The sequence below is a fragment of the Neomonachus schauinslandi genome, chromosome 15 (assembly GCF_002201575.2).
Source record: "Neomonachus schauinslandi chromosome 15, ASM220157v2, whole genome shotgun sequence".
In the NCBI taxonomy this organism is placed as follows: domain Eukaryota; kingdom Metazoa; phylum Chordata; class Mammalia; order Carnivora; family Phocidae; genus Neomonachus; species Neomonachus schauinslandi.
This window is the reverse complement of record NC_058417.1, coordinates 45908048-45930660: the sequence shown is the minus strand read 5'-3', so window position 1 is coordinate 45930660 and position 22613 is coordinate 45908048. Positions and strand designations below refer to the sequence as shown.

Below are 22613 nucleotides of genomic sequence, written 5' to 3'. Positions count from 1 at the left end.
TAACTGATTTTGCCCTTAGTCTAATACAAGCGTGCCTTAGTCTAATACAAGCGTGCCTCCCTTTAAGCGCAAGAATACTCGGTGATTTACAGAACAAAACAGAACAGGATTTACTTACTTTACAAAAATATCTGCATATGGACTTTATTTAAATAATTAGGCTTCTTCGGCTTATTTAAAATATTCAGATCACAGAAATTCATTTCACACACGTTTTTGTCATACTTAAGTTGCATAAAATGAGGCACGCATGAACATGTGCTCATTCTTCTGCGATCACCTCATTATCTTGTGGGTATTTCATATTTTTCAGTTTGTTGTTATTAAAACTTCAGTGTACCAGGTTCATTCACTCCCTGTTCTAGTTGGGATGAGTAAGTGTTTTTTAGGAGTATTTTGTGATCTCTTGTACCCTACTAGGCTGGTTTGGAAACCTAGTGAGAGTGACTAAAACTTGAAATTCAAGTCCTGAGCTTACTTCCAGAACACATAGCCCGCCATCTGGGTGAAGTCAACATGCAGAAACACCTTGAAGGCCCAGCCCCCACATGTGGCAGTGAAAATCATGCAGGAGTCTTAATTCAAAAGAAAAAAATTAACGTGAATAGGATGAACTACACAATCATGTATTATTCCTTTACATTCATATGGCAGGTTAGTTTGAGGACTACTTCCATTTCTCCAGGTTACTATGCCGAGAAATACTTTGGTAGAATCCTATCAGCAAGGTCAGTCGGATCCCTTGTGATTCACGCTAATTCCTGCTATGATTTTTACATGGCATTCCTATATAGCTCCTGTCAGCACTTTTAGATACACTCTGTGTTTGTCGTAGAGATGCTTTTCATTCATTCTGTCATTTGGGATCTTATATTACAAAAGCCTAGAGGGTTGACTGAGTGTGATTGCCCTCCGTTACACACTCACACAGCCCCAGCTCACCAGTTACCGTGGAACCTCTTGAGGTTTTGGCTACCTATTATTATATCACACTCCATACTGTATTTACCCCTGGTTTGAGTTGAAGCCGTTCCTTATCAGGTAATTAACCTGGTCACTCTCCACGTTGTCACATACACTACATTGAAAAACTGGCCCATGTCATAATCTGTTACAATTGGATTAAATTCCCATGTTAATTTAGAAAACTTAGTAGAAATTGAATTACCCCATGTATCTTTCTTAGATTTCTTCTTCATATCATATTTTGACCATTTATCTTCTACACCTGGCTGACCTGCATGTTCCTTGTAGTGTAACTTCTCCTTGGTGTTTGCGCTTTGCTTTGTTTTCAAATTTAAACTGTGAGATACATTTTCAAACCTATCTAAGAAATAGCCCTGAATTTGTGGCATAGGTTTGACAGATGTAAGTCATTGATTCTTTGGCTTTGGTTTTGTGCCTGTTACAGTTTTACACACATTCATTAAGAGGGAGACATTACCATCAGTGTGTTGTTTATTTTTTCAAATTCCAGTATGTTTTTAAAGACCCATATTTCACTAAACAGTGTATTTGTTGAAATTGATGTGAGTGATTTTATGTTTCTACACTTGATACAGTGTCAGATGCTGTAGTTTGCCAGGGATAGAACGGTCGGATGCAGGATGTTTAGCTGACTCATTGCAGAAAGTAATCCTGTAAGAAAGTGAATCAGGACAGGGAAGACAGATTTAAGTATCATGCAGCTCAAAATGACAATTACATTGTCATTTTCATTGTGAATACTTTTAGGTTCTATATTGGCTGTGATCTTTGTACTAACTGGTATCATGGAGAATGTGTTGGCATCACAGAAAAGGAGGCTAAGAAAATGGATGTGTACATCTGTAATGATTGTAAACGGGCACAAGAGGGCAGCAGTGAGGAATTGTACTGTATCTGCAGAACACCTTATGATGAGTCACAGTGAGTTCTGATAAGAGCATCATATTTAATAATTTAGGAAGCCAAATTGCTCTGACTGGTTACTTATTTATTTTAAAATAAAAAGCAAGATCTTTTTCTGCATATATTATACACTTACATTACAAATTCCTTTCCAGTTTTTTTTCCTCTTTTTTCCCCTCTTTACCTCCCCTTCAAAATTTATGTTGCTTCATAGTGAATGTTTGAGATGCATTGGGGAAAAAATATGGTTTAATGGTAGACTTGATTCTTCAATATGTAACATAGAAATTAATGAGATTAAAATAGCCTGACTTGTTTGGACTTTATCAGTGTTTGAAATGGTGCTTTATTGTAGGTTAGAAAAAAACACTAATTTGGGTATAAGTTCTGAGACTGTTATTAGCTTATAGGATTTTGAACTCCTGGTTGGGTGGCCAATACCAGCTTCCCATTTGATACAGTACTGGTTGAAAGATTTTTGGTTTATTTTGTTTTGAGCTTTAAAGTCAATTAAATATTTTGCATAATATTCTCCAATATTACATAGTGTTCTTGATAAACTTTTAATGCTTGTTCTTAACATCAGAAACACTAACACAGTTGAATGTTGATCTGCGAAAGTATTAAAACAGTTGTAATACCAAAACTATTTTATACCCAGAGTTAGAATCTTTTCAGGTGCATGTTTTAGTATTTTTAAAAGTAAATTATAAATAATGTGATCCCATCTGTTTTGAACTCACATTTCCATTTCGGATCTTGCAGATTTTATATTGGCTGTGATCGGTGTCAGAATTGGTACCATGGGCGCTGCGTTGGCATCTTGCAAAGTGAGGCAGAGCTCATTGACGAGTATGTCTGTCCACAGTGCCAGTCGACAGAGGATGCCATGACAGTGCTCACGCCGCTAACAGAGAAAGATTATGAGGGCTTAAAAAGGGTGCTTCGTTCTTTACAGGTGAGAAACCGCTCTGTGTGCAGCGTTTGAAGAGGAAGTCAACCAGCGTGACTTTGGAGAAAACGTTTGTAGGGTTTGAACCTTCCAGTCTCAGAGTCTGTGATTATTTCCTGACTCCCAGCTAGTCTAGTGAAGTCCTCCAGACTTCAGTCTTTCACATGCCAAGATCATGAGGTTAACCATATCCATACATGAGCGCAGTTGTTGTTTATGTAACACTCCGTCTTTAAATGACTCACTTTTTTAACCTAGATTTCATTTATAAAGAAAAGCTTACCTCACCACTATAGATTGAAAAACAGTTTGATTAAATTCTAGTGAGGGGGTGCCCGGCTGGCTCAGTCAGAAGAGCATGCGACTCTTGATCTTGCGGTTGTGAGTCTGAGCCCGCATTGGGTGTAGAGGTTACTTAAAAATAAAATCTTTGAAGGAAAATAAAAACTTTTTAAAAGACCTAAAAAGAGAATAGTGGTCTCAATATATGGGTGTCGTTATTTAATAGCATGTCCCTGCCCCCTCGTTAGCAGTGGGAACCATCCCACACTTTGAACCTGTTCCAGTCCAGCTGTATAGGTAGCAGGTTGTCACGTAGGGATGAGAGGACAAGTTTCTGACTTCTAGGCTAGTGCCGCCCCCCACCCCCCAAGCCGAGGTCCTCAGACCACCCTTCGAGAACCCTTAGCACAGATTATGCTCACCTGAAATGATTTATGACTAGAGCAAAACTCCTCTAAGTATAAAATAATTGCATCTCTCAGGTTTAAAACTGACTTTTGGAGTTTAAGGGTTGATTGATACAATAACTCAGTTGGGAAACTTAAATGAAATTAGTATTTCCACCTGACAGGAATGTTGTTTTCTGCCCCCATTATAGGCCCATAAGATGGCCTGGCCTTTCCTTGAACCAGTGGATCCTAATGATGCACCAGATTATTACGGTGTTATTAAGGAACCTATGGGTAGGTACTTGAGTTGACTATGGGGTGTTTTCAGATGTCTCAGCAGATATTTGTCATCCATGAAACTGATACATTGTGAGGATATGTTGAGCAGGGCTGGTGGAAGAATAAATTACTGTGGTAACTTGTGGGATAAATAGGGAGTGTGTATTAAAATGTAAATCTGCATTCTCTTGGACCCAGCGATTTCATTTCTTAGGATTTACGTGTGCACAAGTATGTTGTTCGTCGCAGCACTGTTTATAAGTCCAGAAAAACCAGAAGTGAAATCAGTGGCCATCAGTAAAGGAATAGCTGAATCAAATGATATGTAAGCAGAGTATTCTGCAGCTATGTAAAAGATGGAAGTCAGTGCACGGGTCAGGATCTGTCTGAGCCTCTCCTCACTCCCTGCCACCTTTTCCTCATCTTTTCTTGGAGGAAGGCAAATTTGATGGGCCTACAGTAGAGATCCAAGAGAATATGCCCTCATTTCCCAGAACAGAAAAAATGGTAATAAGTAACAGCCACAGGTGATTGTATTACGATGAACAGTTGCGGGTGATTATGTTAAAACTTGTTTATCTGCAAATGAAATTATAAAAATTAAAACGTAGATAAAAGCTTCCAAAATTGCCAAAGAAAGGATTAGCTCCAGCTGATGAAAGAAGTATTTCAAAAGCCAGCTAAGCATTTTTTAAATGGGAAGGATTTTATTGTATATTTGAAAGTTGCTAAGAGAGTTACCTGAAAAGTTCTCATCACAAAAAAAAAAAAAACTTTCTTACTATATGTTGTTGGTAATACATGTTAATTAAACTTACTGGGTAATCACTTTGCAGTATATGCATATATCAGATAATTATGTTGTACACCTAAAAGTGATACAATGTTGTATGTCAGTTATACCTCAATTTTAAAAAATGAGAAGGGTTTGTGTTTGACACTACTTCAAAGGGGGAAAAATGTGAAGGGGAAATAAGTTGAGGGCTTAGTTAAAACTATCTGAAAAATAAACAAGTAGCCAGTTACCTCTGTTCTGATGTTGAAAGTAGAAGAAGCTAATCCATGTATGTATTTTAGATTTGTATAATCTCTTTTGAGAAGGTATCTAGGGATATTTATTTAGATAAATAATTCTGCTTTTAAACATAACACAATTCTAGAAAATCTAGGAAATAAAAGAAGTAAGAAAAGATAAAATGCACCTTTATCTTTTCCTCACTGAATCCCATTTTGGTGTGTTCTTGTGTGTGTGTGTTAAAAATGATATCATATGATGATCTGTTTGAGGGGCGCCTGGCTGGCTCAGTCAGGGGAGCACGTGACTTTTTTTTTTCTTTAAGATTTCATTTATTTATTTGACAGAGAGACACACAGCAAGAGAGGGAACACAAGCAAGGGGAGTGGGAGAGGGAGAAGCAGGTTTCCCACAGAGCAGGGAGCCCGATGTGGGGCTCGATCCCAGGACCCCGGGATCATGACCTGAGCCGAAGGCAGACACTTAACGACTGAGCCACCCAGGCGCCCAACATGCGACTCCTGATCTCGGGGTTGTGAGTTTGAGCCCCACGTTGGGTGTAGAGATTACTAAAATAAATTAATAAACTTACAAATATATATAATCATCTGTTTAACAAACCTGTTCCTGTGTTAACCTTCAATAACGTGACTTTAAGGGCTTTCGGTAGTCTGTGAATTGAATATACCTTAACTTATTTAACCAAAATTCTTTTCTTGAAGAGCTGGATTGTTGGGGCGCCTGGGTGGCTCAGTCGGTTAAGCGTCTGCCTTCGGCTCAGGTCATGATCCCAGGGTCCTGGGATCGAGCCCCACATCGGGCTCCCTGCTTGGCGGGGAGCCTGCTTCTCCCTCTCCCACTCGCTCTGCTTGTGTTCCCTCTCTCGCTGTGTCTCTATCTGTCAAATAAATAAATAAAATCTTTAAAAAAAAAAAAAAAGCTGGATTGTTTTCTGGTCTTTTTTTCCTTCTTCTTTATATACCACCAAGGTGTAAACATCCCTCTTATGTAGTAGATACGTACACAAAGATAATACAGATCTCCAAGCCATACTGTTGAAAGAAGAATCAAAGTTACAGAAAAATACCTAGGTTTTAAGCAGCAAACAATTCTGTATTTTCTGAGGGCACATAAATATATTTAGAAATGCAGAGAAGAGGTCTACAAAGATAGAGACTACATTGAAAATAGTAGTTTCTTTTCAGGGAATGAGGGAGCCAGCAAAATCAGCAGCTTTTATAAATTTTCTTGAACAGAAATAAGAAATAGGGTTATATGAATAGACCATGTTTTATAACATACTTTATAAACTTGTCAGTACATTTTTCATACCACGTGAAAATATGTGGTATCGACCTACATCATTGTTAATCGTATGCCATTAAGATAATTTATTTAATCACCCCCAATTAATGGGTTTTTCACTTGTGTGCAGTTTTTGCTGCTGTAACACAGTTCTGTGAACATCTTTGTTTATGCATCTGCCTGCACTTGTTTGTTTTCTGCAGAGAAATTCCTAGAATTAGAATTTCTAGGTCAAAGGATATATATACTTTTTAGGCTTTTGATAAATATATTCAAATTGCACTTCTGCAAATTGAATCAGTTTCCAGTGATAGTGTATATACGTATCCTTCCCTCTCGACTCTTGAAAACACTGAGTATTATACTTTTGAGGGGAAATAGTTTCTTTGAAAATATTTATTTCAAAATAATACGTTTGGTGTACAGATGTTACAGAGGTGCAGAGTGTAAAGTATAAAACGTACTGCCACTCATGCTCTGTCTTGGAGGGGTGATCATTGAAAATAGGTTGATGTGTTATTTTTAATTTCTGCTAATTTGGGTAAAGAAAGTGATTCTTTAGCTTTGCATGACTTCAGTAACTAGTGATGTGTCCTTATTGTTTGCATTTTATGTGAGTTTCCTATTTATGTATTTTGCCCATTTTTCTCTTGGGATATTCGTATTTTTGTCACTGTTCCTTAAGGGCTCTTTATATACCAAGGACCTAGGTGGCTCAGTTGGTTGGGCATCGGACTTTGGATTTCAGCTCAAGTCTTGATCTCAGGGTCATGAGATCAGTGTGGAGTCTACTTCAAAACAAAACAAAGTTTTCTGCTGATTTTTTTTTTTTGGCATATGATTTTTTTTTGATATAGAGTGCACGAGCAGGGGGAGGAGCAGAGGGAGAGGGACAAGCAGACTCTGTGCTGAGTGCAGAGCCCAACATGGGGCTCAATTCCAGTAACCCTGAAATTATGACCGGAGCTGAAATCAAGAGTTGAACACTTAACCTACTGAGCCACTCAGGTGCCCCAGCATATGATCATTTTTAATGCTTTTGGTTTTAAATCTATTCATCATTATAAATTCTGCCTCTGGAGTCATACTTTAGTCCTTTGCCCTTCCCCAGATTTATAAATACTCACTTATATGTTCTCCTAGTACTTTTTTTTTTTATTAATTCATTTATCTGAGCGAGCACGCACACAAGCAGGAGGGACAGGGAGAGGGAGAGAGCATCTCAAGCGGACTCAACACCAAGCACAGAGCTTGATGCGGGACTCTACTCCACAACCCCGAGATTACAACCTGGGCCAAAACCAAGATTCATACACTTAACGGACTGTGCCACTCAGGTGGCTCCCCTAGTATTTTCTTTTTAACGGATATCTGATTAAGTTGGCATCACAAAATGTCCAAGCACTGTTCACATACATTATTAAAATTAACCAGGCAGTAAGTACCCGGAACTTAAATGCAAGAGTGATGTGCTGTGTTAAGTTTTTACTCTTTCCAGTATAGCTTACTGGACCTACTACACACAGCAGATGTGCCCAAGCCTTGCTTGAAATTTCATCGGGCTAGGAGCGTGTTTGCAGATGTTTTTTCCCTTATCTGCATAAACTGGAACTATCGAAGATGTGTGCGTGCGTGCGTGTGTTAAAATATATATAACAGGGGTGCCTGGGTGGCTCAGTTGGTTAAGCCTCCAGTTCTTGATTTTGGGTCATGATCTCAGGGTTGTGAGAACGAGCCCCGTGTCAGGCTCCATGCTCAGCGGGTTGCTGCTTCCTCCTCCTTCCTCTCCCTCTGCCCCTCCCCCTGCTCACGCTCTCTCTCTTTCCCTCTCTCAAATAAATAAATCTTTAAAATATATATAACAACTATTTAATATGCACAGTTCAGTGATTAATTACATTCACAATGTTGTTATCTTCTAGTACATTTTATAGTTTTCATTGTCCTTAAATTTTAATCCACCTAGAATTATTTTGGCATTAGTGTGAGGTAGAATTTTTTTCTTCAGATATGTAGGCAGTTGCCTCAACCCAGTTTATTAATGAATTTTTTCTTCTGCTGCTCATTGGAAACGACATCCTCAACATATATAAATTTCTTATACTGAATACAGTTAGGTCTGTTCCTGTGTTGAGTACAGTTCCATTACTGTCTTTGTCATCCCTGCAGTGCGACACTTGCCATTATCACAGCTTTATAAGATTTGTTTAATGCCTGATAGATTAAGTTCTCTCCTATGTTATTTTTAAATGTCTCTTAGATATTCTTGGACTTGAAAATTTTCTCGGGCCCCTTGGGTGGCTCTGACTCTTGTTAACTTCACTCTAGTTAAGCGTCTGACTCTTGCTTTCAGCTCAGGTCATGATCTCAGGGCTGTGAGACTGAGCCCTGCGTCGGGCTCCTTGCTCAGCACGGAGTCTGCTTGAAGATTCTCTTGCCTCCTGCCCCTCCCCCAACTTGCGCGCACTCCCTCTCTCTCTCTCTCTCAAATAAATAAATTTAAAAAATCATTTTCTCAAATTCTAAAATAATCATTGAGATTTCACTTAGAATTGTGTTATCTGAGTTTGTCAATCCTAGATTGACTTGAGAGCACCAGCTTTTTCTCTCCCAGGTTTTTATGTAAAATCATATATGGAATTTTCCTTCAAACACAACTTTCTCCTAGGACCTAAGGTTATTTCAGGTAGATTTAGTTCAGTGTATTTGAAAGCACTTACCTGTGTACCACCTGAATTATTTTAGTCATTTCTGCATACTACCTGTACTATTAATGTACTAATATTTTTATCCATATCAGCTAACATTTTTCCCTTTAAGTAGACACTTTATGTCCTTGCCACCTTAAGTGTTACGTCAGTATCACTTGTCACCAATATAAGGTAACAATAAAAATGAATAAAGAAAAAATGATGTTTATTAAAGTCTAATACAGGTATCACAGATATAACAAAACCACAAAGATTTTTTGTTTGTAATTTTGGATTCCCTCTTTGTACATGTAATATATATACATAATTGTTTGCATGTAAAAATGTACTTAGATGTGTATTGATGGTGTTGGTGAAGCTGCTTTTATTTCAACCCAGCTGAATAAAGGGCTCTTCTCTGTAGTTAACTGAAAGTAAAAGTACCTTCGTAACAGTAGGCAAGATTTGTATTTTAGCCTCCCCCAGTCAAAAACAAACTTGGAGAAGTGCTCCTATTTTCTTCATGAATTACTAGTTTCCAGGACTGCTTGGGCAGGAAATATATATTCTTGTGAGTCAGAACTGTGGGCAATATTCACATTGGATCTGCCTTAAAGCTTTGAAAATGTTTTACATTTTGTGTTTTTAAGATCTTGCCACCATGGAAGAAAGAGTACAAAGACGATATTATGAAAAGCTGACGGAATTTGTGGCAGATATGACCAAAATTTTTGATAACTGTCGTTACTACAATCCGAGTGACTCGCCTTTTTACCAGTGTGCAGAAGTTCTTGAGTCCTTCTTTGTACAGAAATTGAAAGGGTTCAAGGCTAGCAGGTGAGCATGCGTGTTCAGCGTTTTAAAGTAATCCAGTTCCTCAAATTCTGTACTGCTTTGTCTAGGGAATCAGCTAGTGCTGTTTATGGTAAATTTGAACCTTGAAATCAAGAATCTTTAAGGAAAAAAAAAATCAAGACTCTAGCATGGTGACATACCTCCAAGGACCAGAAGACAGACTCAGTAATGAGAAATTGTTGAGTTTGTGATTTGCTCAAAATTAAAGTTATTTTTTAAAATAAAAAAAGCACTTACCAGATGCTTACAGAATGTAAGGTGCTGTCTTAAATGCCGCCAGGCAGGGGCACCTGACTGGCTCAGTCGGTGGAGCATGCAACTCTTGATCTCGGGGTCAGGAGTTTGAGCTCCACATTGGGCATAGAATTTACTTAATAAAATATATATTATATATACCTATATAATATATATATATATTTTTTTTTTTTTTTTAAGAAATGCCACGGGGCACCTATACAAAGGTAGTAGTAAGACCAAGTTCTTGCCCTTATTGAGGTTACAAAAGCATAAAAATGACTATTGTATAGGGTAGAGTAAGGGAAAGACCAGGAAGAGGGATTTAAGTACTTTCTCCTTAATTTATGTTTGCTATATCTTTGAGATCATAAAATGTTTTATTTCTCTGGATATTTTTCTGTGGGCAAAACTAGACTTTAAGTCCACAGACCTTTCCCATGAACCTCCAGTGACGTAGAAGCATTGAGCAACTTGGCCTGATAATTCAGATGTAGCGCCTTCTGCCTTTTGTGTCTGAACCTCAGTCCCCGCTTCTCAAGCCCATGACTTTCTTCCTTCAATAAAAACCTGTTCTCCTTTCCTGTGATAACTGCCACCACTCTCTACCCCTGAGATTCACTACTCACCATCCCCCATCCACCAACCTGCATGCTTGATCCTCCCTAGATATGCAGATTGGGTAGATCTTGGCTGATTTGGGACCTGGGCATCTCTGTTATCTAGTGAACTCTGCATACCAAAGTGTAAGAATCAGTGCTCGGCTTAGTTATTTTCCTCTGAGGACAGTCCATAGGGTGTTGTCTCTCTCCTTGTTCTGCAGCAAGGTAGATCAAGAACTGTGTTTTAGAAAGGCTTTACATAAACTAAAGGTAAGGAACAAGACCAGGAGTCAAAAAGTGTAGGCAAGGAAGAAAGGAAACCAGGTAGGTAGGCAGGCTCTAGACCAAGACCAAAGAGATTTTCAAAATCTCTACAACTTTCCGATTTGTATCATCTCCTGTCTGTTAACCCATTAGCTGTAAAACCTAAAGTGGAAGAGGATTTACTCAATATGGTAAAGCCCCTAGTAAAATAATAATAAAGGAATAAACTCAGAATATGAAAAGAATATGGTGAAAGTTAGCTGATGAGATTTTAACAGATTCTGAAATACAGAAAGCAGATGAAAGAAGATGAGGTGACACAGCCAGGGACACCATAGCCCAGACTCCTCCTAGAGGGCTTCTCAGCAGAGGTAACAGCTTGCTGACCAGTAGAACCACTGAGGGCCTCCCAACACGGAGATTCCAAAATATAATAGAAGGCAAGAGAAGGGTTAACTGAAGATCTGTAAATTCCTAACCTGGCTGTAGACCTATGTAGAAAGCCCAAAGAACTGGAAAAACACAAGGTTCTTCCCTGAAGAAATGGAATAAACTGTCTGCAGAGAGCTCAAGTAGACCAAAGAGAATTGGACCCAGAGTAAAGACCCCTGACCTCTGATGATTGGTTTGGTCCACAGCCCTGTCACCCTAAAGTTGTGGCTCTCGATGGGGATAATTTGCCCACACCCACACCCCGCACGGGATATTTAGCAGTGCCTGCAGACATTTTTGTTTGTCATACTGAGAGGTGGGAAAGAGTGCTGGCATCTAATAGGTAGAGGTCAGAGATGGTACTAAACATCCTCAATGCACAAGACAGCCCCCCACAACAAAGAATTATCCAACCCCAAAATGTCAATAGTGTTGAGATTGAGGAACCCTGATCTGAGGCAACACCTGCCAGTCAGGCCTACACACATACATAGGGTTCTGCAGGCACCTGTCTAGTCCTTTAACTTACTCTTCTTAAGTGTGAACAGACAGCCAGGGATGGCCAGATATGTAAGGAAAGCTTGCAGTGTAAAAGAGAAAGGTCAAGGTATCGCAGAAGAATAGATTCCAGGGAAAACAAAAGAGAACTTGGAAAAAAAAAAAAAAAAAAGCAAGCCTCTAAATCATGTCCTAAGAGAGATTTTAGAAGATAATTGAATCTAGGGGCGCCTGGCTGGCTCGGTTGGTAGAGCTTGCAATTCTTGATCTTGGGGTCGAACCCCACATTGGGGGTAGAGTTTACTTAAAAAAGGAAGATCTTGAATCTACAAAATGACTAACAAGATATTAGGAATAGGGGCGCCTGGGTGGCTCAGTCGTTAAGCGTCTGCCTTCCATGAGCCCAGGGTCCTGGGATCGAGCCCCACATCGGGCTCCCTGCTCAACGGGAAGCCTGCTTCTCCCTCTTCCATTCCCCCTGCTTGTGTTCCCTCTCTTGCTGTCTCTCTCGCTGTCAAATAAATAAATACAATCTTTTAAAAATAAATAAAAAGATCTTAGGAATAAAGAACAATCAGAAAGAGTGGCTAGAAAAGTAATCTAAAAAACCTAAACTTACTAGAAGCAGTGAAAGTTAAAATCAAGGACTTTCACAATGTGAAGAACAAAAAGACAAGTAGATGAAAAAATACGAAAGGAAAAAAGGCACGGTAGCATATCCAGTATTCACTTAATGGAAATTCCAGAAAGGAAGAATAGAGAAGACTGAGGAGAAGAAATTATCAAAAGACTCATAGGAAAAAAATTCCCTGAGCTGATGAGAAGAGGCACAAGACTTCAAACCCAAGGAAAACAAAATTCATTTATTCAGCAAATGGTTACTGAGACCCTGCTGTGTGTCAGATATTGAGTCCCTTTGGAGCTTACGTTCTTGTGGAGTAAAGAGAAAGAGTGGGGTATGGAATGATGAGGATAGTTGATAAACATAGTAAGTCAGCTTGACAAAGGGAAAAAAGTCCATCCTGCATATAATCACTGTAAAATACCCAGATACCAAGGATAAAAGCTCTTCTCAGAGTTTCTAAAGAAGGTGAAACAACCTGTAAAGTAACAAGAATTAGACTGGTATCAGACTTTTCTGTAACAACATGGAATGCTAGAAGACTTTGAAGGAATAAATCTAAAAGTCTGAAGAAAAATGATTTTCAGCCTACAGTTCTTTGTCCAGCCAAACAATCAAGTGCAGGGGGAGAAAAATACATCTTCAGTCATGGAAGGACTCAGAAAGGGACTTCTTCCCATGTAGCCTTTCTTAGCAAGTTATTTTAAGATGCGCACTAGCAAATTAAAGAAGTAAATCAAGGAAACCAAACATCTTGGATCCAGAAACAAGAGGCTCAAGAAAACAATATGAATTCCTCTGACCCAGGATGACATTTGTACAGCAAGCCAACCCAGCAAGCAGTCCAAACTGGAGCAGGAGAATGGAACACTCCTAAGAGGAAGGTGTCTGGGAGGAGAAATGATTCATACATTAGATAATTAGCTTAAGAATGTAAGAGAGAAAAATGAAAGGCAGTTCAAGATTCCATGAAAACCAAAGTTGAATAGGAATGTTAAGAATGCCCTCTTAGCCGAGGAGTAGGTGCGACAAGGAGAAAAATATTTACGTAGTCCTAATAATGTAAACAATACATTGATTTTCAACTTTTAGCATCAACCTATAGACAAAGCACAGAAAGATTTAATTTAAAATTAGAAGTAAAACTTGGATTCAAGAAGGGAGGCAGGAAAATGGTTATGTGAGCTGCTTAGTTCTCATTTGCCGGAACAGGACTGAAGCGATACAAAGTTGATACAGCGAGAAGTATCAGTATAAGAAGTCTACCTACCCAAGAACTGAAGTTCAAAGTAAATTGTCCTAGGGAGCCTGGACTTCAGGTGGGGTAAAGATTAGGATAGAGGACCACAACTCATTTTAAGTCTCTCCCTGCTTCATTTGCACCTCATGCAGTTCTTCCTCCAATTAAATTTCTAAAATTGCTTTTTTTAAATTGGAAAGGCTTTAGCCTTTGGTGGTAACTGTGAGGTGGAAGCTGGGGGATTTGAATCCCACCCTGCTGCCAGGCTTGCGGGCCGAACCCAGAGTGGGGGTGGTAGCAGCTGCCGATGGAGAGGAGAGCGATGGAGAGGAGAGCGTCTGTGGGCCTGTGACAAAACAAAGGAATTGGGGAAAGGAGAGGAGGAGGCCCAGGGGCTGGGTCTGCACAGTAGAGGGGCTGCTTAGGAGAGCCTGCCACCTAGTTATTTCTTGTAGCTTTTTATTTTATTTGAGTTTTACATCATTTTCATTAAGAAACACAGCAAATTGAGAAGTTTGCTCAGTTCTATGAAATGAAATGAACTGAGATTTTAGGGAATTTTTGTTGATTTCCAGGGTTAAGGCAGAATGAGACATATATGTAGCCACTGAAATTTGATTGATTTATGGGTTTCCAGTATTTCCTTTGCCATATTTTCCCCATTTTTAATTTATAATCTCCAGCATTGTTTGCACATTATTTTCATTACTGTACTTTGTTATAATTCATCATTTATACCATCCATGTTCTTTCTTTTCTTACAGATTCTGATATCTTTAGTCTGAATTTTTAACTGGAATCAGAACTGGATGTTGGGGTCACTCTTTCTTTTATTGTACTACGTGATTACCTAATTCAGAATTGCCCCCAAAAGTTCATATTAGTTAATATAATTTTTTAATGTTAAAAATATATGTATAGTAGTAAACAGTTTATTCTAGCAGCCATGTTGAACAATGTATTTAAGAATTGTAAACTCCTGGAATACTGTATTTATATACACTATTGCAATAGACCATACTTTGACTTAGTCCTGGTAACTGTATAGTAATTTGGTTTTACTAACGGAAGTTGTGAATAAAACTGTGAAACTAGAAAGGAGACTTTCTGGGCTTTAATAGAAAAATGTGATTTTTAATACTGCTATTTCTCTTTTTTTAATATAAGTTTTTCTTCATATTCCCCCAAATCAATGTAAATAAGCGTGCACACACACGCACACACACACACGTCTTTACCACAATGGTAATGCTTCTGTAAATGTTTCTATCTGTCCCTCTGGCTAAAAATGTATAATCTTTATTAGATGAATATATATATATATACATATATATATTTTAATAATGGCCTTTTCGGTGAACTATCATGTTTCAGTGTACAGTGAAAATTTCTATTTTAGGTTAAAAATTTCTTACTCGTTCTCATATATTTGCTTGCCAGGGGTGAATGAAAGAACATGGCTGCTTCCCCCAGACAAACCGACCTTGGCATCCACATAAAGCATCATTGTTTTAAAAAATGAAGGGTGCTTAATTGTTCCCTTTTTTCTGTATTCTGTAGGTCTCATAACAACAAACTGCAGTCTACAGCTTCTTAAAGTTCAGCGTGTTAACCTAACATAAAACACAGCAAGAATCTGGTTGTCTGAACTATTTTAAATTAAGGAGCCAGATGTTTTTAGTCAGGTTATCCTGACAAGACTTGACCTAAACTTCGTTTTTATTGGTCATAACAGTCCAATTATATTCTTGGCCAATTTTGTCCAACGGACAAGGGAAAAGCAAAGTCAACGACACCATTATCTTGTCAAGATCAAATGGTTTTACTATTGTGGCAGAAGCGGGAAAACTTTGTTTATTGAAAAAAAAAGAAAAAAGAAAGCAAGAAAAAAAAGATAATATGGGGTCAAGTGTAACTCCATGGAAATGCCACGTCTGCTCTTCAGTGAAGAAGCTGGTTTAGAGTCTCACAGAAAACTTTTGACTGTATTTATTTATTGTTGCAAAAAAGACGCTTTTTTATTGCTGCCCTCATTTGTCAGCTAATTATTTTTTCTTATAAAATCCAGCCCCGGTTACATGTAATCCATTCTGTATCTTATCATGATTCCTGTAGGTAAAAGTACAAGACGACCTCTAGATGTCTTTTCTTTCTATGAAAGGAGCTGCTATGTACACATGTGCACACACACATACACACACAACTGGGAATCAACAATGAGTTTATTGTTCATGGTAGATAAAAATTAAGCTTGCATAAAGGTTGGGCTAAGTAGTCCTGGACTACAGACTCTGTTGCCTTGAATATAACAGTACAGTTTGTCATTTACTCTGCACCAGGCTAAACTGAGTAAAATCTATTTGAAGGTATCTTGTTTGTAAACATTTGTCAGATTCTAATTTTTTTCTTTTTGTATTAAAATTCAACTATGGATGTATATGAAACAAAATAAATGGAGATCATTTTTCTCCCACAGATGGTGTCTTTGAATGTGCGCTAATGATTATCTGTAAGCCTTTGAGGGGAAAGGGAGGGCTGCAAGGTAAATAACAGGCTGAAGAATTTAATTGTACCTGGGTTTCCCGAAGACAGTAGTGGCCCTTCATTTTGTAATTCCCAGCCCACTGTCATCACATCAAAGAAGAACCTTCAGGGCTGCTAATCCTGTTGCATCAGTTGATCGTACTAAGGGGTAATGTGGTATTTTGCCTTCATCTGTACATTATATAATACCAGGCAAATTATCAGTTACAGACAGCTGCTTATATTTTATGAAGGGCATTTTTTAAATTACTTCCTCCATTTTGTATTTTTTGTTGGTTGAGTTGTTTGGGGGTTTTTCCCACATAAGAAAAAGTAGTGTAAGCAGTAGGGGCAAAATGGAAACAGCAGAAGAAGGTGTATTTTGCATGTTTTTCCTTTCGGTGTTCTAACCTTACACGTTGTATTACCTACCGCATTGTAATAATAGCTTCTGTAAGATCTGCCATAGTTGGTTTATGCAGCTTTGCAAAAATTTTACTAGATTTTGCACTAATTCGTGTTAGCTTTGTCCTGCCAGTTTCTGGAATTTGTCAAATCATGTTTTTAAAAAGTTTCCTTCTGTTTAATATCACCCTGCTATGCAAAACCTTTCCCGGACCTTAGTTTCTTAAAAGAAAGATGTTGCTCCAGTTCCCAGTTCCTCCTCGTCACAGACTCAGGTGTGCAGGTTATTCTGGGCTAGTTTTATCTCATGAAGTCCATTCCTTTCTGTACCTAAAAATGTCACTTACAAACCTATGCTTACAAACTTAAAGAGACTAATTGCTCAATATGAAAACATGGGAACAAATTTTGCTTAAAATACTAACATGGAAATAGTCAAATACAGGTTATTTTGTCCTTTTACTTTTAAAAAAATGTTACCTATTGTATGCACTGTGCTGATGCAAGAATCCTACATTTTAATGAATTATAAAATCATTCTGCATCTCGTCATGTCACAGTATTTCTGTACTATTTATTCATATATAGAGAGAGAGATACAGATATATATGGGCTTAATCATTTAAAACTTGTTGCGGCAAGAACTTTCCTACCTGTAGGCAATAGATTGCTATGTTTTTAACAGATTGTGGCAAATTCTAAACAGCAATTCTTTTTGTACGTAATAGGACATTTCATCCTAGAAAAATAAAGTAATGTTTTGACATTGGATTTGGTGCAGTTTCTAACGAAACAGTGGTTTGGTTGGTTGATATATTTTCTGTAGCCATTGGCGTTGCCAAATTGTACCAAAAAAGGTAAATTTTATGGGAATCCTCAGCCCAGGAAGAAATTAATTTCCTATGTGTATTTAATAGTATAAAGCCTTTTGCAATTTCTGTCACCGTATAGACATTTTATAGTTTTATCAACTACAGAGCTTTAGTCTTATTTCAGAAGTAATTTTTGAAAAACATTCTTATAACACATAATGAGTTTCAAAAGCTGCTTTTCTATGAGTATTCTTTGACAAGCTCCTGCTAGTCAATAAGATATACATATCACAGCTATTTTGCTTTGAGTAATCCAAGTAGTAGAATGCACATTTGTGATATGCGGTTAGGATTTTTCTATCCAGTCTTTAGACTTGTAGATACATGTACTTCGCATCAGATTTCCTTGACAAAGTATTATCGGTGCTTGTTAACATTTCATCTGCGAAGTTCACAATCCTTGAAAACCTTTCATAAGAAGCGTTTTCATAATATCGGTAAGGCTTTTTTCTCCCATCCAGAGTCTGCAGGATTTGTATTTTAGTTAATGTCCTGCAGTAGGTTAAAAAAAAAAAATTGTCAACTTTCAGAGATCTTTTCCAAAGTAAAGCAATTGTCTCTTTATATTTCAAATGGCCTGGAGTGTTAGAGACCCTGAGATTTGCTGTTTTTTATAATCTACCTTCCCAGAATCTGTAAATTGAGGTTCTTTCCCTATTTGTATTCATCTGTTGTGTGTTTCTGAGATTAGAGAGCCAGCCTGGTGGTGACCTTTTTAAAACGTGCACGGACGGACGGGCTGAACTAGACAGCTGCGCAGTTATCCTAGCTCCCACTCTTTGTGATTTGAGGCTGTTCCTTTGGAAGCCTCCAGTTTCTCATCCCGAAAGTGGAGAATGGTGCTATCTCATGGACAGAGCAGTGTCTTGTGAGTGCTTGGGGGGAAAGAGCCAGCTGAGAAGTATTTTTATTTATTTTTTTCAAGATTTTTATTCATTTATTTGAGAGAGAGAGAATAAGCAGGGGGAAGGACAGAGGGAGAAGCAGGCTTCCCGCTGAGCAGGGAGCCCGATGCGGGGCTCGATCCCAGAACCCTGGGATCATGACCTGAGCCGAAGGCAGACACCTAACGACTGAGCCACCCAGGCGCCCCAGAAGTATTTTTAATAATCTGAAATATTCTGAGGTTACTTCTGGATACTTTGCGTAAGCTACCAAAAAAGACATTTCTTTTTTTTTTTTTTTAAGATTTTTTTATTTATATTTTTTAGAGAGCGAGCGAGAAACAGCATGAGAGGGGAGAGAGTCAGAGGGAGAAGCAGGCTCCCCGCTGAGCCGGGAGCCCGATGTGGGGCTCGATCCCAGGACCCTGGGATCGAGCTCCATATTGGGCTCCCTGCTCCACGGGAAGCCTGCTTCTCCCTCTACCACTCCCCCTGCTTGTGTTCCCTCTCTCGCTGTCTCTCTGTCAAATAAAATCTTTTTTAAAAATGATTGAAGGGAAATATAAACAGTGTCAAGTGATATCTTTAAAAACTTAAAAGTTAGTACCAAATAAAGGTATATATTTTGTATAGACCTAAAAGCAAGACGAGTACTTTTTTTTCTTGAGTTCTAGCAGCTTAATTCAAAGGAGGGATGCTGCTGAGTTCCTCTTGAAGGCAGTGGAGTATTTTACTGATGAGGGACTATTACACCAGCACAAATCCACGTGCTAAGAAAAATCCTTCAGTAGGACAAAAGGATTAGGAACTACAATGAATTGGCTACTTAAAATTTTCCATAAAATTAAAAGATTGTATCCAAGGTACTGACTGAATATTGAAAATGAGATTCTTCTTAACCTTTTTTGCCTAACCCGGGGTTATTGCTGCCTCCTGTGTACACACCCCTCGCGCACCCCTGTTCTGCCTCTTTTGAGCCTCACCTGTCTCTCCTTTCCACCTGGTCTTGAATGATGGCCATAACTCTGATGGGGCAGCTTCTAAAAAGCTGGCCTGCTTGTGTCTGCCCGTGTGTACGCACTCACCGTACAACCTCCAGCTGTCTGGCCCATCACAGGATTCTGTCCGTGTGATTCCGCAGCTCCTCAGAAACGGAGTATCGTCAAAGTGGTCTCATCAAACCCTCACCCTCGGGCTTACGGAAAAGCGATTTAACTCTTCCCTTCACGCTCTAACTGGCGACCAGCCAATAGTTTATCTGGCCATTTTGCAGTTTTCTTCACCGTGTTATTCAATATCACCACTTAGTCTTTTCACATTTAAAAATTCAGCTTTGGTTTTTGTGACTGGTGCTATTTATATCTCAGTTAATGTTTATCCTAAAAAAAAAAAAGCCAGAAGCTCTTCAATCTCTGCTTACTCTCCTGCCAATAGTTTGCGTTATAATTAATGCAGTTGATTCATTCCCAAGAAGCAATTCTAGCATGATTTTTAGTAAGTTTGGGCAAGACTCGTTTTTGGAAAATTCTCTAAAAATCCCTCAGTAATGCTTTACCACAGAACAGTCAGAAGCTCTCAAATGTTATTTTATCTCTTTGCCCCGTCTGGGACAAATAAGGTAAGAGTATCGCCCATCACAATCAGATGTTACGTCTTAATGTTACTGCTACTAGCTTCTTGTGGATGCTCGACTGTCCTGTCCTAAACATCCTTTAGGTGTATTGTGCTCCTGTTCTGTATGGCCGTTAAAGACTACCTAAAGACACATCTTGAGCTCCCTGAGTGCCTCTCCTCTGAGACCAGAATAGGCTGGTTTTTTTCCTCCGTGGTACAGTTCCTGTTCATCTTTCCTTAGGCAGTAATCTTCAACTGTGGATGATCTGTGTCTCTATTCACGTGTTTCAAATTAACTGATACACAGCTTGGTCTTCTAAAAAACTGTTAATGTCTTTGTGGATTCAAGTATAAAATCAATATTAAATTCAGCTAATGATTAAACCTTTTCCAAAGCAACTGAAAACATGTTTAAAATTCACATACTTGCAAGCTGTCATTGAATATTGGTTCCAGGGTTTTTGGAGTAAGTTTGAGAAAGGTTTTTTCCCAAACCTTTAGGGCTCGGTGAGGCTAAAAAAACCAGGTGCATCCAAGATCTGATTTCAAGGCAAGATTTACTACTTTACGAACACAAACACGATACTTGGTCTTAATAGAAAAATGACATCAGATACACCCAGAGTATGTTTAGCAATGAGATAGTTGCCAGTTTGGCACAAAACGTATGTTTTTAGGAGCAGGGAGGCGAAAAATATACTATTTCTTACATTTTGGTACATCAGGAACACTTGTTCGAATAATATTTTGCTCGAATTAAGCCCGTTAGTACTCTTTTAAGTGTAAAACTGTAATACTTGTCTTGAGTTCTGACCCTAGTGTTTGATCTAAATGACATTTCATACAATGTCTTGACTAGTGCACTGTTCTGTACAGAATTTAAAATGTGATGGTTTTAGTATGAAACTTGGTTTGATATGTGATATAACCTATTCAGAGTTGTATATTTAAAATCAAGGAAATTTTGTGTGTGTGTGTGTGTGAACTATTTCTACTGAAGAATGTATTTAAATTAAAATAATTAAAAATAAACCCCATGAAGCAGTGATCTGCTAACTGGACAGGTCAGTTATCTGAGCTGTGTGAATAACTTTGCCAGGGAGCTCAGAAGCATACCACTGAAGAGGCATTTTGCAAATAAAGTGGCAACTTCGACATTAGAGTTGGAACTACACAGTCAGTTCCAGAAGGAGCTGTGTGCCCTACTCCACAGGAAGACCCCATTCCGTGAAGACAGACCTGTCCTGTCTCGTTGCTGAATGCAACAAGTCTCTTACAATCCAGCAGTGCAAGGGTAGTATATTTCAAACGCACTGGGTGTGAATTGCACTTTGAACTTGCCCATCCCTTTTTCGGTTAAATCTCTTCACATAGCTACTGGGGCTCCTGAGCAGTCCATCTCCTGGTCGGAGCCGTCCCCGCAGGACCTGGAGCAGAGCTGTAGGGAGCTGCCGTCTCTTATGGTAGATGTGGCCCATCACAATATACCTGCTGCCTGAAAAAAAGTAACCAAAATGTAAATTCGTAGTGTCTTTTAAATGCCAAGAAACAGTAAGAAAATGCGAGGCCGGCAAGGATGCCTAAGCTTGAATCTATTATCTTGCTGCACATGTTAAATCTCAGACATTGCACCGTCAAACCAACGGTGGAAACAGTCTAGTGACCTTCTGAAGATAACCAGATTATCAACCTGTAACCAGCCAACATCACAGAGCAAAGGTTCTACTCACAATATATCAGGAGGATTTTCCAGAGCACACCTCTAGAAAGATGTGGGAGCGGGTATTTACCCCCCTCCAAAAAAAGGCCATGCTAAACTTTTTCTAAAAGCCTCTTCTGTGTCCCTCTAGCAACCTTGTTTCGTCGCTCACTCCACTTATCAACAAATATCTGAGGGCCCGCTTTGTGTCAATGCTGTTCCCACCTTTAACCAGAGGCACCGGGAGGCTGATGGAGCGTAAATCGGAGTGGGAGAAATAATACCTGTCGTCTAAATTCTATTCATTGTAGACTACTCCTCCCCCCCAAAAAAACGGTACTGGGGTAACAGACGGGGCTATGGCATCCAAGTTACAAGTGGTGGCATAAAGTCCGTATATAAAGTGGTGAGATCAGTTTCAATACCAGGTTTAAATTCTGGACATGGCTTATTGCAGCTGGAGGAGTCTAGGGCTAATATGTGGACTCGGAAGAAAAACCCGTCCGGAGTGATGTACAGGCGGTTCATCTTGTACAGCCCATCCCGGTCCACCAGCAGAGTCACCAGCCGGATCCCTGTGCCGAGCACGTCCACGTCATGCACGATTCCGTTCACTGCTGCTTTCAAAAAACAAAGAGTTTGGAGAAATGCATAACGCTCATTTCCTCTCTTTCCCCAGTGAGTTTTGCACACATCACGAAATAGTCCACATGGGCCTGGGGACTGCAGGATCAAGTGAGTGGGTTTCTTCAGGGTCTGCCCTAGGGGAGTCCGCGAGCACAGCCCGGCGCTCTGGGCTCGGAAAGGCTCGCCTCGCGGCCTGGGCTCTGCAGCCCGGGCCCGGGAGGAGCTGCGGGGCGGAGCTCACCGAATTCGCTCGCGCAGTAGGACTCGCGCTCGTCCAGGTCCACCCTGCAGACGCGCGCGCAGGGCTCGGCGCCGGGCTCCGCGTCCCTCTGCGGCGGGCTGAGACGCGGCGGAGGCGCGGGCGCGGGCCCGGGGGGCGGTGCGGCGGCGCGCGGCCGGTTGGGGTGGGCGGGGCCGGCGGGAGTCTCGGCGGCGCGCGC

General features: G+C 39.5%; 2 protein-coding genes across 2 annotated transcripts in view; one reads left to right on the top strand and one right to left on the bottom strand.

Annotated features, from left to right (window-relative positions):
• The window catches only part of BPTF (bromodomain PHD finger transcription factor), a 147408-nt gene extending 131384 nt beyond the window's left edge, over positions 1–16024 (top strand). Inside the window, exons 27-30 of the mRNA XM_044921887.1 lie at positions 2656–2848; positions 3723–3807; positions 9453–9639; positions 15110–16024. Of these exons, the coding sequence (XP_044777822.1) occupies positions 2656–2848; positions 3723–3807; positions 9453–9639; positions 15110–15146 (502 nt within the window). The 3' untranslated portion in view covers positions 15147–16024. The remainder of the gene's footprint in view (positions 1–2655; positions 2849–3722; positions 3808–9452; positions 9640–15109) is intronic.
• Positions 16025–20393: 4369 nt separating this feature from the next.
• Positions 20394–22613, bottom strand: part of C15H17orf58 (chromosome 15 C17orf58 homolog) — a 4858-nt gene continuing 2638 nt past the window's right edge. The window contains exons 3-5 of the mRNA XM_021678417.2: positions 22415–22598; positions 21972–22163; positions 20394–21342 (exon numbers count right to left, since the gene is read on the bottom strand). Coding sequence (XP_021534092.2) covers positions 21152–21342; positions 21972–22163; positions 22415–22598 — 567 coding nt within the window. The 3' untranslated portion in view covers positions 20394–21151. The remainder of the gene's footprint in view (positions 21343–21971; positions 22164–22414; positions 22599–22613) is intronic.